Below are 12865 nucleotides of genomic sequence, written 5' to 3'. Positions count from 1 at the left end.
TTCTCACAAAGGAATAGCTTTATTTACCTGGCCACTAAAACTAGAGTTTATTGTGTCTACTGAGCAGAAAATATGTACCGTCTAGGTAAGCCTGTTTAACTGAACAACAGTATTTCAAAATTTTAACCTCTTTCACCATTTCCCCAAGCTTTTGACAAATGCGGTGAAAATCTGCAAGCTAAGCATCCTTTAGGACTTCTTTATAACTTGCCTTAAAAAGGCAAGGTTTGTAAAAAATTTTGAAAATGTCTGCTCAGAGCAAGAAGAAAAGTTGGTATTTAATGTGTTTTTTAAGTTACCAGTTCAGAAGAAACATATTCAGAGTGCTTTAGTTTTCACACTTATATGTACATAAACCTTAAAATCCAATTTACTGTACCACAACATAAATTATTTCTGCTTTTTCTTTTAATTTGTCTTTTAATAATTTCTGCTCATTTTTCACAATTACAAAGGTTTTGCATAACTTCAGCAAAAGAAATGGCAGTTTGTTAATGAGACATTCAGATTTCAAAGGAGTTATCAGTATCTGCAAAGATACTTATCTAAAGTCTGAATCATTCCCAGTTAAGATCATCCCCAAAGTACAAGTCACATTTGGTTTGCACACATTCCAAAGTGCTTTGTTATTAATTATGTTCTGAAAATGCACTGTTCAGAACCAAGACCACATCATTAATGTGTACCACACCATCATGCATCACCTCTAAGGACTTCAACCCAAAATATTTATCTCTACCACTTGACTAGAAGTTAATTCTCTTACTATCTTGAAGAGTACTACGTAAGTGTAACTTTTATTTCTCTGCCTAGTACTTGAATTGCAGTTTCTCACGGGTTCAGTTTATTGAGGTAGATTTAATATTTGTACTTACGAGCTACACCAACTTCCAACCTAGAAAACCTAATCTCATAAAATGTACATGCCAAGGGAGGCAAAACAGAAATTAAAGAAGAGCAGGAGAAGCAGCCATAGTTCAAAAAGTACCTTAGATAGGCAATGGAGATTGCTTTTGCCCTGTATTTGTATTTTCTGCAGTTAATGATACTAACAATAATTAATATGCATCACAAAAAAGTAAGAGGTGTACCAGATCATTAGTACCAGAGACCATGTTGGTTATTACATTTTCCTAATGCCACCTGAAAGAGCAACTAGAGGCCATCAAATGAAGAGAGCAATGGCTCAGTAAGCAAAAGGAGCAGGTGCCTCAAGGGATGGGAGAAGACAGATTATTGCCCTGTCAAAGGCCATTGTGGATGCACAAGTTTTCACAAGTTTAAGAGAGGACAAGACAAAAATAGTCCGGAACAAAGCCATAAAGGGTTAAGCAACAGTTGATTGACCATCTATATTTTGTGCTCAAAAATTTTTAAAATCTAACCCAGAATACATTTCTATTAAAAGAATGTACAGTTAGAATGTTCTATTTAAAAAACGTACAAAAACTCTGGGGTTTTGATATTTCAAAGATGAAATACTGGGGTTGTGTCCTAACATAGGAGAATCACAGGCTTCCATAAAATTGAAGCTTTGCTACTCAAATATTAGAGAAAAAAAAGGGAATAACACTGTGAAATGTTGTGGTGTATTGTTCAAACTAATAAAAATAATAACTTCATTCAATTTCTCACCTTCAAGCATCTACCCATGTACCACAATACTGTGCTGCCATCAGGACATTTGCCAAAAAGACACCAGACAACTATGCATGAAAGCAGAATCAAGCTCAAATCCTGTTAATCAAGCTAATGACCAAAAACACAGGCACTTTGCAAGAAGCAAAAACCCACTTAAATTTAGGATTAGATTTGTGGGGAAAAGTTAACAATATTGCTTTCCAAACTGAATTGCAGAACTCAGAATAGGACAAACATCCTATACGTATTACTTAAATTCATGAGGACCCATGTTTATTCCATCGGCCCAAATCACATTCATACCAAGCTTTCTAAATTACAGCAGTCTAAAGCTTCCAAGTCCAGTCACTGAATTTTCACATTTGCCAAACTTCAATAATTCTTCTAATCCTACTTCTTTGTGGCCCACTTCTGCCAGATATGCTTCTGTTACAGTATTCAAACACTGCTTTGAATAACCCATAATATTTGGTGATTTGCATACCACAAGAAAGAAACACAGGCACTAACAGAAGAATGAAATCCTCGTACTTTTGCCTTGCTATAGGTAAATGTTTAATAATACTGATTTAGCCTTAAGGTAATTTTTTCACATCTTGTTTCATCTTAGAGCTGTGTGAAAATTAGCCCAGCACATGTTGCATGTCCCAAAAGATGACAGAAATGTAAAACAAAGGAAGGGAAGAATAATCACTAAAGGCTATACAGAATAATTGAAATTACCACAAAAGCAGAAATAAAAACTTCTTGAATTACCTCCAGACATCCATGAGGATATGATTATCATATATTATTTTGAATCTGGATGATTCAAAAAACTTTGGTAAAGAGGGTGCAAGCTCTTTTTATAAAGTATCAGTGCCACATACAGTTTCACTAAGCACCGAGTGTAGCTCCATTGTTTTGTAACTCATCATTCACACATAAAATGTAAACACATCTTAGCACATTTGACAAAGCTGCCCAGAGTCTCTTTTTCTAATAAGAAAACTTCTCCTTTGTCTACCCAAGTCTCAATGGAACCTATCAAAAACCACATCAGTACAAAGGTCATGATGATATGTAAGCAAACTAATGTTCACATTGCCAGTCTTGCCTGTAGAAATCTTCCCCTCACACTGCCTTCATTCTCAAGTTTTATAAATCACAGGGCAAACTGCAAATCAATTAAAGGGAGAACAGATATAACTAAAGAAGGGGACAAGACTAATGAAGTTATACAGGTAACAGACAAAGAAAATAGAACAGGGCAAAAAGAGAGCAGATACCCTGCCATTACAGTACATCACAGTAAAATGAATTATTTCAGTCAAGACGTGCAGGTACATATGAAGTTCATAACTACGGGAACCTGTAACTGTTGAAGACCAAACATGAAGCGAGTTTAGGAATGTTTTAGCCTGTAAACCTGGCAGCCCACCTAGAAGTAGCTCCTTACCATTAATTCAGTCTTTAAAGCTTTCATTAAAGACATTCAATTTCATTTCACACTAACATTACATACTTCTACAAGGTATTACAAGAACATCAGGCTTAACTCAAACCTGAACTCAAGACTGTTGAGAGCTAGTAACATGTTCAGAACACTTATACCTTAAAGAAGCAAACACCTTCACTGAGAAAAATAAAAAAAATTTCATGCACATCCTGAAGAAATGGCAACACGGCCAAAATACAGTAACACAGCAGGCACAAACACAGTAACAATTGCCTTAAAATTTTAGTTTTACTTATCCTGGTATGGTTTATCTACACACCGTTCAACAGTTATACCACTGCACGGCATAACTGGTATCGTTTTGCATCCCCCTCTGTAAAAGTGTCATGCTTTAGGATGCACAGAGTATTCTTGATACAGGAGACACTTGTATATAAATATGTAACTTACACATATATATAAACACACACATACAAACATACATATATTATGAACACACTAACAGAGTGGGATTTAACATCTACACATCAATTACTATTGATACAAGGCTGTATACAATAAAAGAAGAAACAAAGCCTTAATTCAGAAATACCTGAAGCTAAGATAAAATACGCAGCTCTGAGTTTTCAAACTAGACCAAGCCAGGCTCAGAGCTGATCATTAAAGCACCCTCTGGGCAAAGCCATTGAATGTGGTTCTCAACACAGCCCAGGATCAAGCTCTCCATGTCTCAATCTAACTGCTGTTAAGAATACGTGCAGCTTTTAGAAATATTTAGCTAAAAACAGGTAATGCTTCAGATCGTAGCAAAAATTACTTAACCTAAACTTAAGTTAATGCTCCTTGGATCAAAAACTTTACTTTTTAAAAAGTGGATACCTGCGGTCCATCTCTGGCTTCATAGAAGTCACCCACTCCTATTTTTGCACTGAAGCTGAAATTGTCCCTTGAGATATCCATTATTCCATTTCTGCTGAGATACTGAAAAAATCACATATTTTTCCACTTCAGCTTGTAAATAATTACAACCCAGCTTTGATGCACAGCTAACTTTGTGACTGTAATGTTTTGCATGTTCTCTCAAAGGGATACACATTTATAAGACATCAAATCAGTAACAGACTGAGTTACATTATACCTCACATCACAGAAAATAAGTACCTCTATTGGAGAGAAATATTTTAACTGCAAGCATGCTTACTAACATTAGAACACAGAAGTTAATGTACCTTTACTACTTCAGGATACTGTCTCAGCTTCTTTCCACAAGGTGCAAAATATGCTACTTCCCCTTGAAGACGACCACCAAAGTTTCTTATTCGGGTTTCTCTTTGCCAGCTAGAGTAATATGAAATAGTTGCATACAACAATACACTTTTTAAAAAACAAGTAATTTGTGTCAATTCAAGAATTCTACAAAAAAAGGAAGAGGAAAATGTGACTAGAGCATCATAAATCAAACACACCAAACCAGAAAATTTTATCATATAGATTGTCCAAACTCACCAAATATATGAATTTATTTATATCAAGTGACTTACATATTACCAGATTTTAAACAGCTTAGAACTATACTTTAGGGATTTATTTGGAGTCTATGTCGGCTCAGATCATTAGGATTAATTTCCAAAGCCAAACAGCTAAGAGACGGGTCATTTGCAAAAGAGTAAATTTAATGCACAAAAATTAACATATGAAATACGCTGACACTTTTTAAAGAGATTCACAGTCACTGGGAGTCACAAATCTAAATTGTTGAAGCCCTTTCCTTAGTATTCAGCCTCAAAATTTTTTAAACTCATCTCTTTACCAATGGATTTTTGAAGGCATTATGTCCCTCTAAGGAAAGTCAGGTACACACATAACGTACCCATAATCAAGAGGAACACGCAGCTCCCGTTCATCTGCTACTCTTCGTCTTTTTGAAATACCTAAAACAGAATCATTGATTAATACCTAACAGAGCTTTCAAAAGAAAATATGTTCCCAAAAAGTACTTTTTATGTTTCTATCCCCAAAAACAAAAGAGAACTGTTTTTCCATTCTTGTCATTATGTACCTCAAGTACCAAGAAAACTAATGGAAGTGTTCTTCTGAAACACATTTTCCTCTAAGTTCCTGTAACCTCATCCTCTGAAATTGTAAATAGAAAATTTAACTATCCCATACCTATCAGCTTGTCCTGTTTAGTGTTCTCAAATATTGTTAGTTTAATTCCTTGCATGCCCGTTTTTCTAGACAAGTTAATATAAATTTTTTTTTCAGTGAAGAAGATGCAAATAAAAACACACTTTACTTTAAAGATCCATATTCTAATAGGTTTAGTCTTCCTAGAGCACTGCCTATAGACTGCAGTCAAATGTCAAATGCAGAAAACTTGTGTTGATTCTTATTAGGTGATTCTTAGGTGTAATAGTATTATTATACATAAAGCAAGGACATAAAATTTATTCTAACTCCTACTCCTGTAAATAGTAAAATCTGCTATCAGATTTTTCAAAACATCCCAAATCAACACAGATTCTTGAGAAAAGCATCATCTTTTTAACTTACCCATTTGGATTACTCCTAATCCATATGAAATCTTTTATAAACTGTACAGTAAACAAGCCTGCTTCTGGGATAAATATTAGGTAGATTACATTATACTTCTTCAAAGCTAATGCCCTTGTATATGACATGGAATGAAGCTCCTATTCCAGTGAATCCAAATATAAAAAAATATTCATAAACAGATGTCCCCATTTAAAAAAATCTGCTTACACCCATGTTAATAAACAGCAAGTCTCTAATTCAAAGTAGGAAATATGGGACTTAATTTCATTGTTACCACACAAATAAGAAATGTGACTTTCAAAAATGCATTCTTTACTGTAGCCATAGTAATTTCTAAATCTTACAAACTGTCACCAAATGATGGATTGTAAGAACTATATAATGTCAGCAAATGCTAAATGTACTTCCCATGAACTTCTAAAAAAAATCCTTGTGCATAATCCATAAATTCTAATGAGAATTTTGGAAGACTTATTAGAAAATTATGCTCTAACAAAATATGGTTACAAATTTGGTTGAGGGACAAAACCTGAAGATTCAGAGCATAAACTAGAACGTTCAGAAATCAGAAGAATAACTAGTTTAAAATAAAATGGAGAATTCCAAAGACTTAAGAGTTTTAATGTAATAAATATCAAATCTGGATATTTAATTCTATCTCCTCTAAATAATTACACAAGTTAAAATGTCCTCATCTACGTGTAATGTTCTAGTCTGGAGAACTTGCAATTTGGCTGACAGATCTTAATGACAGCTGCAAACACCCATGAAAAGATCAGAGAATCACCCAACGGCCAAAGTCAGAAGGAACATCAAAAGACACCTGCTCCAGCCTTCCTTGGGAAAGGAAGCTTTGCCAAGATTAACCTGCACCCTGACCAACTGGCATCTGAAAACCTCAAGTGAGGGTGACTCTGCCACCTCCCTAGAGTTCAGGGAATCGCTGTTCTGAGGGTAAAAACCAGCACCTGGACTATTTTTGCAACTACTTTCACAACAATGGACCTTAGCTATCGCATGGTAGTAGGATAAGAGAAGACAGTGAGATACCACAGTGTGTACTTGGCGTGAGGGCGGAGGCCCCTGTCCCGAGGAACACTGCAGGCTGGGGCTCAGGACACAGGGCAGCTGGTGCCGAGCTCGATGTCTTGGCTACTTGGAGATTCAGTGGGGCAGAATGAGCTGTAAGACCGATGGCAGAGCTCTTCACAGAGGATGCAGTTTTATTCAGTTTCAGCGGGGCCTTTTCTCCCTCAGTGTCAGTATCCGATTCATCTTGGTCTTTGTCATCCTCATCATCTTCTTCCTCAGACCCTTCTGTATCTGACTCAGAATTACTGTCAGACTCTGTTTAAACAAAGTGTGGCAAAAGGCACATTATGACTTGGAAGCTATTACCAAGTATGTTAAAGTCCTAACACTTGTGTAGTCTTTTCTCTTATTATGCATGCTTTTTTAATAACATCTCTTGAGTAAAAATATGAGCTTCTAATTAACTACCTAAGCTTTAAAGTTACTACAAATATGACAGTACTAAGTAATGCTGCACAATAATACATTGTTCTTTTGAATGGAAACAGATGAGTGACAGAAGCTGCAGTATCTCAAGACTGTTTGCCCCAGAATGAGCTACAGAAAATCCTTCTGTTAGACTGGCAGCAGCTGCACATTACCCCAGGAAGGGCATTTCACAGGCATGAAATCCATCATGAAGAGGAAGAAAACAACAGAACTGGATACGGGCTGAAAGGTGTCAGAATCAAAAGTATGGCAATCTGGGCAAAGGAAGAGGAAGAACTGAGGACAGCCATCCTGAGATAAAAAGATTAGTAGAGGGTGTGTGGATGAGAGGGGGAAGAGAATGATGAAGGTGGAGGCCGGACACAAGGGATATCAGCTCAAAAGACAAAGCAGTGACTGTAAATACAGTCAACTCTTTAAAACAGGTCTTGTCAGTCCAAATTGCATAGCCTGGTCTGCAGCCCTTAAAACTGTCCAATTACTTGCTCAAGGACTACTGTGCTCCTGAATGAGGCATAGAAACATGCTTTTCTTGCCACTCTTGACAAAGGCCCTTGTTTAGTCCCTCTCTGGCTAGGAAACCAGCTGGTCTCTGTCTGTCAGGATCATCAGCCATCAATCAGCCTTAATGTCAAGCCCTTCCCGAGCACTTTGTCACTTCAAGCTGCAGGCTGGGTGACTAACGTGGAAGGCATGCCTCTGACAGCCTTCCCAAAAGACTAAGGAGCCACCTCCCCAGGACACCTGACCAAGTATCTCAACACCCCAAACATGATTTTTGGACATGACACAATGGAGAATGGGGACATGTGCTAATTTCAACAATATGCGTAGGGCACTGTGGGGGCCGTGCTGGCCCAGTATTTCCTGCCCCTATTTTAAAATATGGTGGGAAATGCATGTTTTCAAAATGTAAAAAAATTAAGTTTCTGCTTTTCCTATTAAAAAGGTTAAACCACCTGATTGGCTATCATCAGAATCATCTTCTTCATCGTCCTCATCTTCATCCTCATCATCGTCGTCATCATCATTTGAGTCGTCAGAGTCTTTACTGCTGGGGGCATCTGAGTCTACCCCTCTGAACTGCTCCACCACCAGCTTTGCAGAATGAAGGCGGTGTTGTGGTTTTACTGCATTTACTGCATTATTGCTGACTGCTTTATCCTTTCCTGAACCAGGTAACACAGGAGAGGTAGAGGGCATAACAGCTGTACGGTTACCAGTTGGCTTTTTCCCACATGCACTCAAGTTTATTGGCAAAGGAAAGGGGGCACTACCAGAAATGGCTACACTTTCATTGATCTTGGTCTGGGGTTTCGGTTTCGTAGTGAGTGCAAGAGGAGCCTCCTGGATGACGCTCTGAATAACTCCATTGGGTTGGTGATTACCTAAAAGTGCATTTGTCAGGAATGGGTTAGAATGGTTGTTTTCCAAGGATGTGAGTTTTTGATGAGCTGGTGAACTAGATGTTGGTTTGGGGCTTGACAAAGCTGCGATAACCTTCTTCAGGCTCTTCGACGATTCCTGTTTCTTTAGCTGTGCTGGGAATGTCTGCTTGTATTGTTCCTAAAGAAATAAGAAGGTAGAGGAATAAAATGTGGAAGTGCTTGTTCGGCTTTCTTTGGTATTCTGACAGGTAAGTTCTAGGAAATTTTAAACATCTGCTAAGCCATTTTTAGAAAGCCAAATGCAGATACTAGGTACATCAGAGGAGATGAGTTAACTACTGGTTACACAAGCCTTGCGTGATTTTGTCACTGTAAATCAAGCAGAGAAAGATGAACTCAAGATGAAGTTGATTCAAATTATTGAGGGAAGTTTTCTCACCTGCTACAACGCTCTAGACAGAGACTTTCATAAAGGTATTAAACATTCTGAAAAAGGTCATTTTTAGAAAGATACTTACTACTCTTGTGTATCAACACAGGAAAACCTCTTCTTATAACTTAATTCAGTGTATAAAAATCCCATTAGTGAACGCGCAGCTATCATTAACAATTTGTTCACTTTAAAGCACTAGGTAAATAAAACACACTAATGGCCACAATACTAGAAAACCAACAGAGGACTCTTGGTATAGAAAAAATTTCTTTAGAAGAATGAGGGAAAAGGTACTACTCAGAAATGCTGTGATATGTTAACTGTTTAACTGAAAGAGTAGCACTTGAAATTATTCATGTAAAACTTAGTAATAGCTCAGAAATGCATGTAAAGCTTACAGTGTCTTTAGTCTAAAGACTCTTCTAAAGAAAAAAAACCCTCACATCATCTTCAAAAGAAAATACAATTAAAAGGAATAAAGATGGTACAGTTTAAAAACAATTTTTAAAAATTAAGTCAAAGACCATACAAGTTACTAACATTTTAAACTGAATAAGAAATTATGAAGATCTCGAAAATAAATATTCACAGAGTGCATACCTCCAGTAAAAGTTTCAGAGAAATCAAACTACTAAATGTGTGAACTATCACCAGCTAAAGACTCAAATGTGAAAGCAGAAGCCTCTTTCAATAGCAAAGATGTATGTTATCGTAATTATAATTTATTTAGCTACTCCTGGTAAGTGACAAGCTTACTTGAATTTTATGTAGTAACAAGAAAAACGGTTTTTATCTTCTAGTCTAGCAATAAAAATTAAGGATGTTTCAGTTCCTACTGAGGGTCTGTGGGTTAGCTGTGCATCAGAATTGAGTTTACTATTCCTGAATACTACTAGTTTAAAACAAAATTTGAAAATAAAATAAAATAAAATAAAATAATAATGAGAGTTGCCTCTGTAAATGCATTTTAATATATTTATTTTTGTATGCATCCTGAGCCTCGATGTTTGTAAAACGACAGATTTTTATTCTCTTCAAATCCCCATTAAAATCTCACTAAACAGAAAATTCATCAGCAGTCCCCTTAATTACTATTAAAAAATAAATAAACTGAGGATCTAAAAATTCTAGAAGCCACAGAACTGTTAAGACAGACATATAAACTTATTGTACAGCCCTGACCAGTAAAAGGAAGATGAACTGAAGGGAGGGTGGGACAGGGTACAGCTTTAAGGTTTCTTCCAATCCAGGCCACTCTTTGATTCTGAAAAAACTACTGAAATGGCCATACTGAGTTTCTACAGCTATCAGTGCATAAACACCTGTCTTTAAAGAGCAAACAAAACTCAACATTACAATGAGCATGTTTGGTTTTTTTTGAAGGGTTTCAGCTTCTTTAAAATCATGATTAAAATAGGTGATTTCATTTGCTTTGACTTGAAACTATCGAACTTGAAAAAAAGTGAAGTCATGCTCACATACTAGATAGGTGAAGTATTAAATAAGTATTTTCACTGAACCTAGAAGCACAGGAAAAATATCCAGGCCACACAATTTACTTATTTTGATATTTAGAGTTTTCTTATTTTGATACTGATTTCAGGTGCACATTGTTCTTAAGAGATGCATGACCCACACAATCTAGTTCATTTACACCATTCAGAAATCCAGAACAACTCTAAAAACACAAACTCCCATGATTATGAAAATATATATACTTGTAATTTTAAAACACTATATTTAAAAGAGTTTGATGGCACAATGATATGCCTTTTTAAGCAGATGACACAGGTTGCAAATAATCAAAAACTTCACTCACCCGCTTAGATCTAACATCGCTGGTCAAAGTGATAGATTCTTCAGAGGTATTTTTATTCCCTGCTTTGAGTAGATCAGGGGAAGGAACTATAAGTTTTAAATAGGTCTCCTTTTTGGCTTCATGTACCAAAGACAAAGGTTTCACATTAGGAACCAATCCCGTAGATTGTATTACACTTGTGTGTTTGTTCACAGATTCCTCCTTTGCCTGAGAGCTTTGAAAAATAAACGGAAGCTGCTGTGACAAAACCTGAGGCTGCTTCTGCTGGGACTGGAATGATGAGTGAGTCTGGGAATCAGACACAAGAGGTATCTGCTGGTGTGTTCTCTTTTCTTGACACTTGTCCTGTGACTTCTGTCCATCGGTTTTCGCATCTGTTACACCACTATGCATTAGCACCTGTAAAATATTTATTTTTGAGTGTTCATTACATAAGTTAAAGATCCTTTTTAAAAGGCTAAACATATGATCAGTCTCCCTGAAACAATTACACTAGTCTTGGCAGAGGATGAACAGTAACTTTTAAATCAGTAATATATTTACTGTTCATTTTCAGTTTTTTCACCCAGATACTTTCAGCATATTACAACAATGTTTACTAGAGAACAAGTATTAAACCATGGTTGTTCTTAAATGTGTTTGTAAACCTAACAGAATACCAAAGATTCCCATCTTGCTGTTCTACTACTAGGGAAAGGCAGGCATTCTACTAGGAAAAAAGTAACTGCCAAAGCAATATCCACAATGATATATTTTCAATTCACTACCTCCACACAGTACTTAATTTCTTTGTATTGCCTACTTCATAACAAAAATAAGTCTACCAATGGTAAACTCCCTGTAAAGAACAGCAATACAAAGACATGCAAGCACACAAAAGAACCAAAAAAACCCACAAACAGAAAATGCTGAAGCAAACCTAAAGTTATATTCTTAGCGTTTATTAATGTGCAGTTAAATAATTGTTGACTATTTGCTCACAGACATGAGTGGGTCAACTTGTCACAAACAGCTTCTAGCAACAAGACTGTGGACAGGACAGTGAGGTGCTATACCTTGTTCTTGCTTTTGTGATGTGCTTCATTTTCAGAATCAGATTCATCATCTTCACTCTCTTCAGCACTCTGGTCCTCCTCCTCCTCCTCTTCATCCTCCTCCAGGTCCTCAGAGTCACTACTACTTACACCTTCACTCGAGGTGTCTGAAGAGGAGCCCGAATCACTGTCGCTGTTACTTGAGCTTTCCACTGCTTTTTTTCTGGGCTTCTACCGGGAAGATGAATTCGCTGTTAATGCCTCCATTTTAATCTGTTATGTAATCTTATTATGACACATAATCTTTGAAACAAAGAAGAGTGAGACTTTGGAGAAAAGCGATCTGCAATGCTTAAAGAAAAAGTGCTTCAGCAGAAGGTGATGAAAATCTAAAATTAGGCACAAAGTTCCACTGAAGTCTTTTTCTGACCACTGCTGACAACACTACATCAAATTTATATTATTTGGCATAAAATGCCAAATTTAGGCCTAGAACATTAACCTAGAATTTGGGTCTAGTAAACCTCCACAGAATGTGCCAATTCCAAAAAAATTCATGCCCAAAACTTGTGGTACAGGTCAGCACAGAAAGAACAACAACCATTAGGTTTATCGAAAGTTTCAGTGATGCATTCATTTAGCTATTTTCACAGTATGGGCTGTACAGCAATGTAGAGTCTTGAGGACTGAAAAGAGTATGTTCACCAAACTGCTTCTGGGACTTGCTTCTGAAAAATGGACCAGAATCTGCTGAAATACTCTGACAAATACATTATTTCGAAAGTAACCCTAGATTTTCATTAACTGTAAAAACACCTTGGTATCAGCTTCGCCTTTTTCTTTTTTTTTCCTAAAACTAAATAAATATTTTAGCAGGTTTTTTTAGAAACCATCCCTAAAAAGAAATTACAACTAAGGAGATGACTGATGAAATCAGAAGATTAATATTAAAAAACTAAAACCCAAAAATAAAAGAGCTTTTAGAAAAGTATATTAAAAGGTTTTAAAACAAGACATGCTTTTAAGAAAAGACAA

At 36.4% G+C, this 12865-nt stretch overlaps 1 protein-coding gene across 15 annotated transcripts in view; it reads right to left on the bottom strand.

Annotated features, from left to right (window-relative positions):
* The window catches only part of BAZ2B (bromodomain adjacent to zinc finger domain 2B), an 86493-nt gene that overhangs the window by 34042 nt on the left and 39586 nt on the right, over positions 1 to 12865 (bottom strand). For 10 of the 15 annotated variants that reach the window (XM_074547713.1, XM_074547715.1, XM_074547705.1 and 7 more), the window contains 7 exons: positions 11852 to 12061; positions 10797 to 11195; positions 8116 to 8722; positions 6686 to 6982; positions 4950 to 5010; positions 4309 to 4417; positions 3959 to 4060 (listed from right to left, as the gene is read on the bottom strand). In XM_074547713.1, the coding sequence (XP_074403814.1) occupies positions 3959 to 4060; positions 4309 to 4417; positions 4950 to 5010; positions 6686 to 6982; positions 8116 to 8722; positions 10797 to 11195; positions 11852 to 12061 (1785 nt within the window). The remainder of the gene's footprint in view (positions 1 to 3958; positions 4061 to 4308; positions 4418 to 4949; positions 5011 to 6685; positions 6983 to 8115; positions 8723 to 10796; positions 11196 to 11851; positions 12062 to 12865) is intronic. The other 5 variants (XM_074547717.1, XM_074547712.1, XM_074547716.1 and 2 more) reach the window with 2 other exon arrangements.

The sequence above is a fragment of the Zonotrichia albicollis genome, chromosome 10, assembly GCF_047830755.1.
Source record: "Zonotrichia albicollis isolate bZonAlb1 chromosome 10, bZonAlb1.hap1, whole genome shotgun sequence".
NCBI classification, from domain to species: Eukaryota; Metazoa; Chordata; class Aves; order Passeriformes; family Passerellidae; genus Zonotrichia; species Zonotrichia albicollis.
Note: the sequence above shows the minus strand (reverse complement) of the source record. Positions and strands in the feature narration are given on the sequence as shown.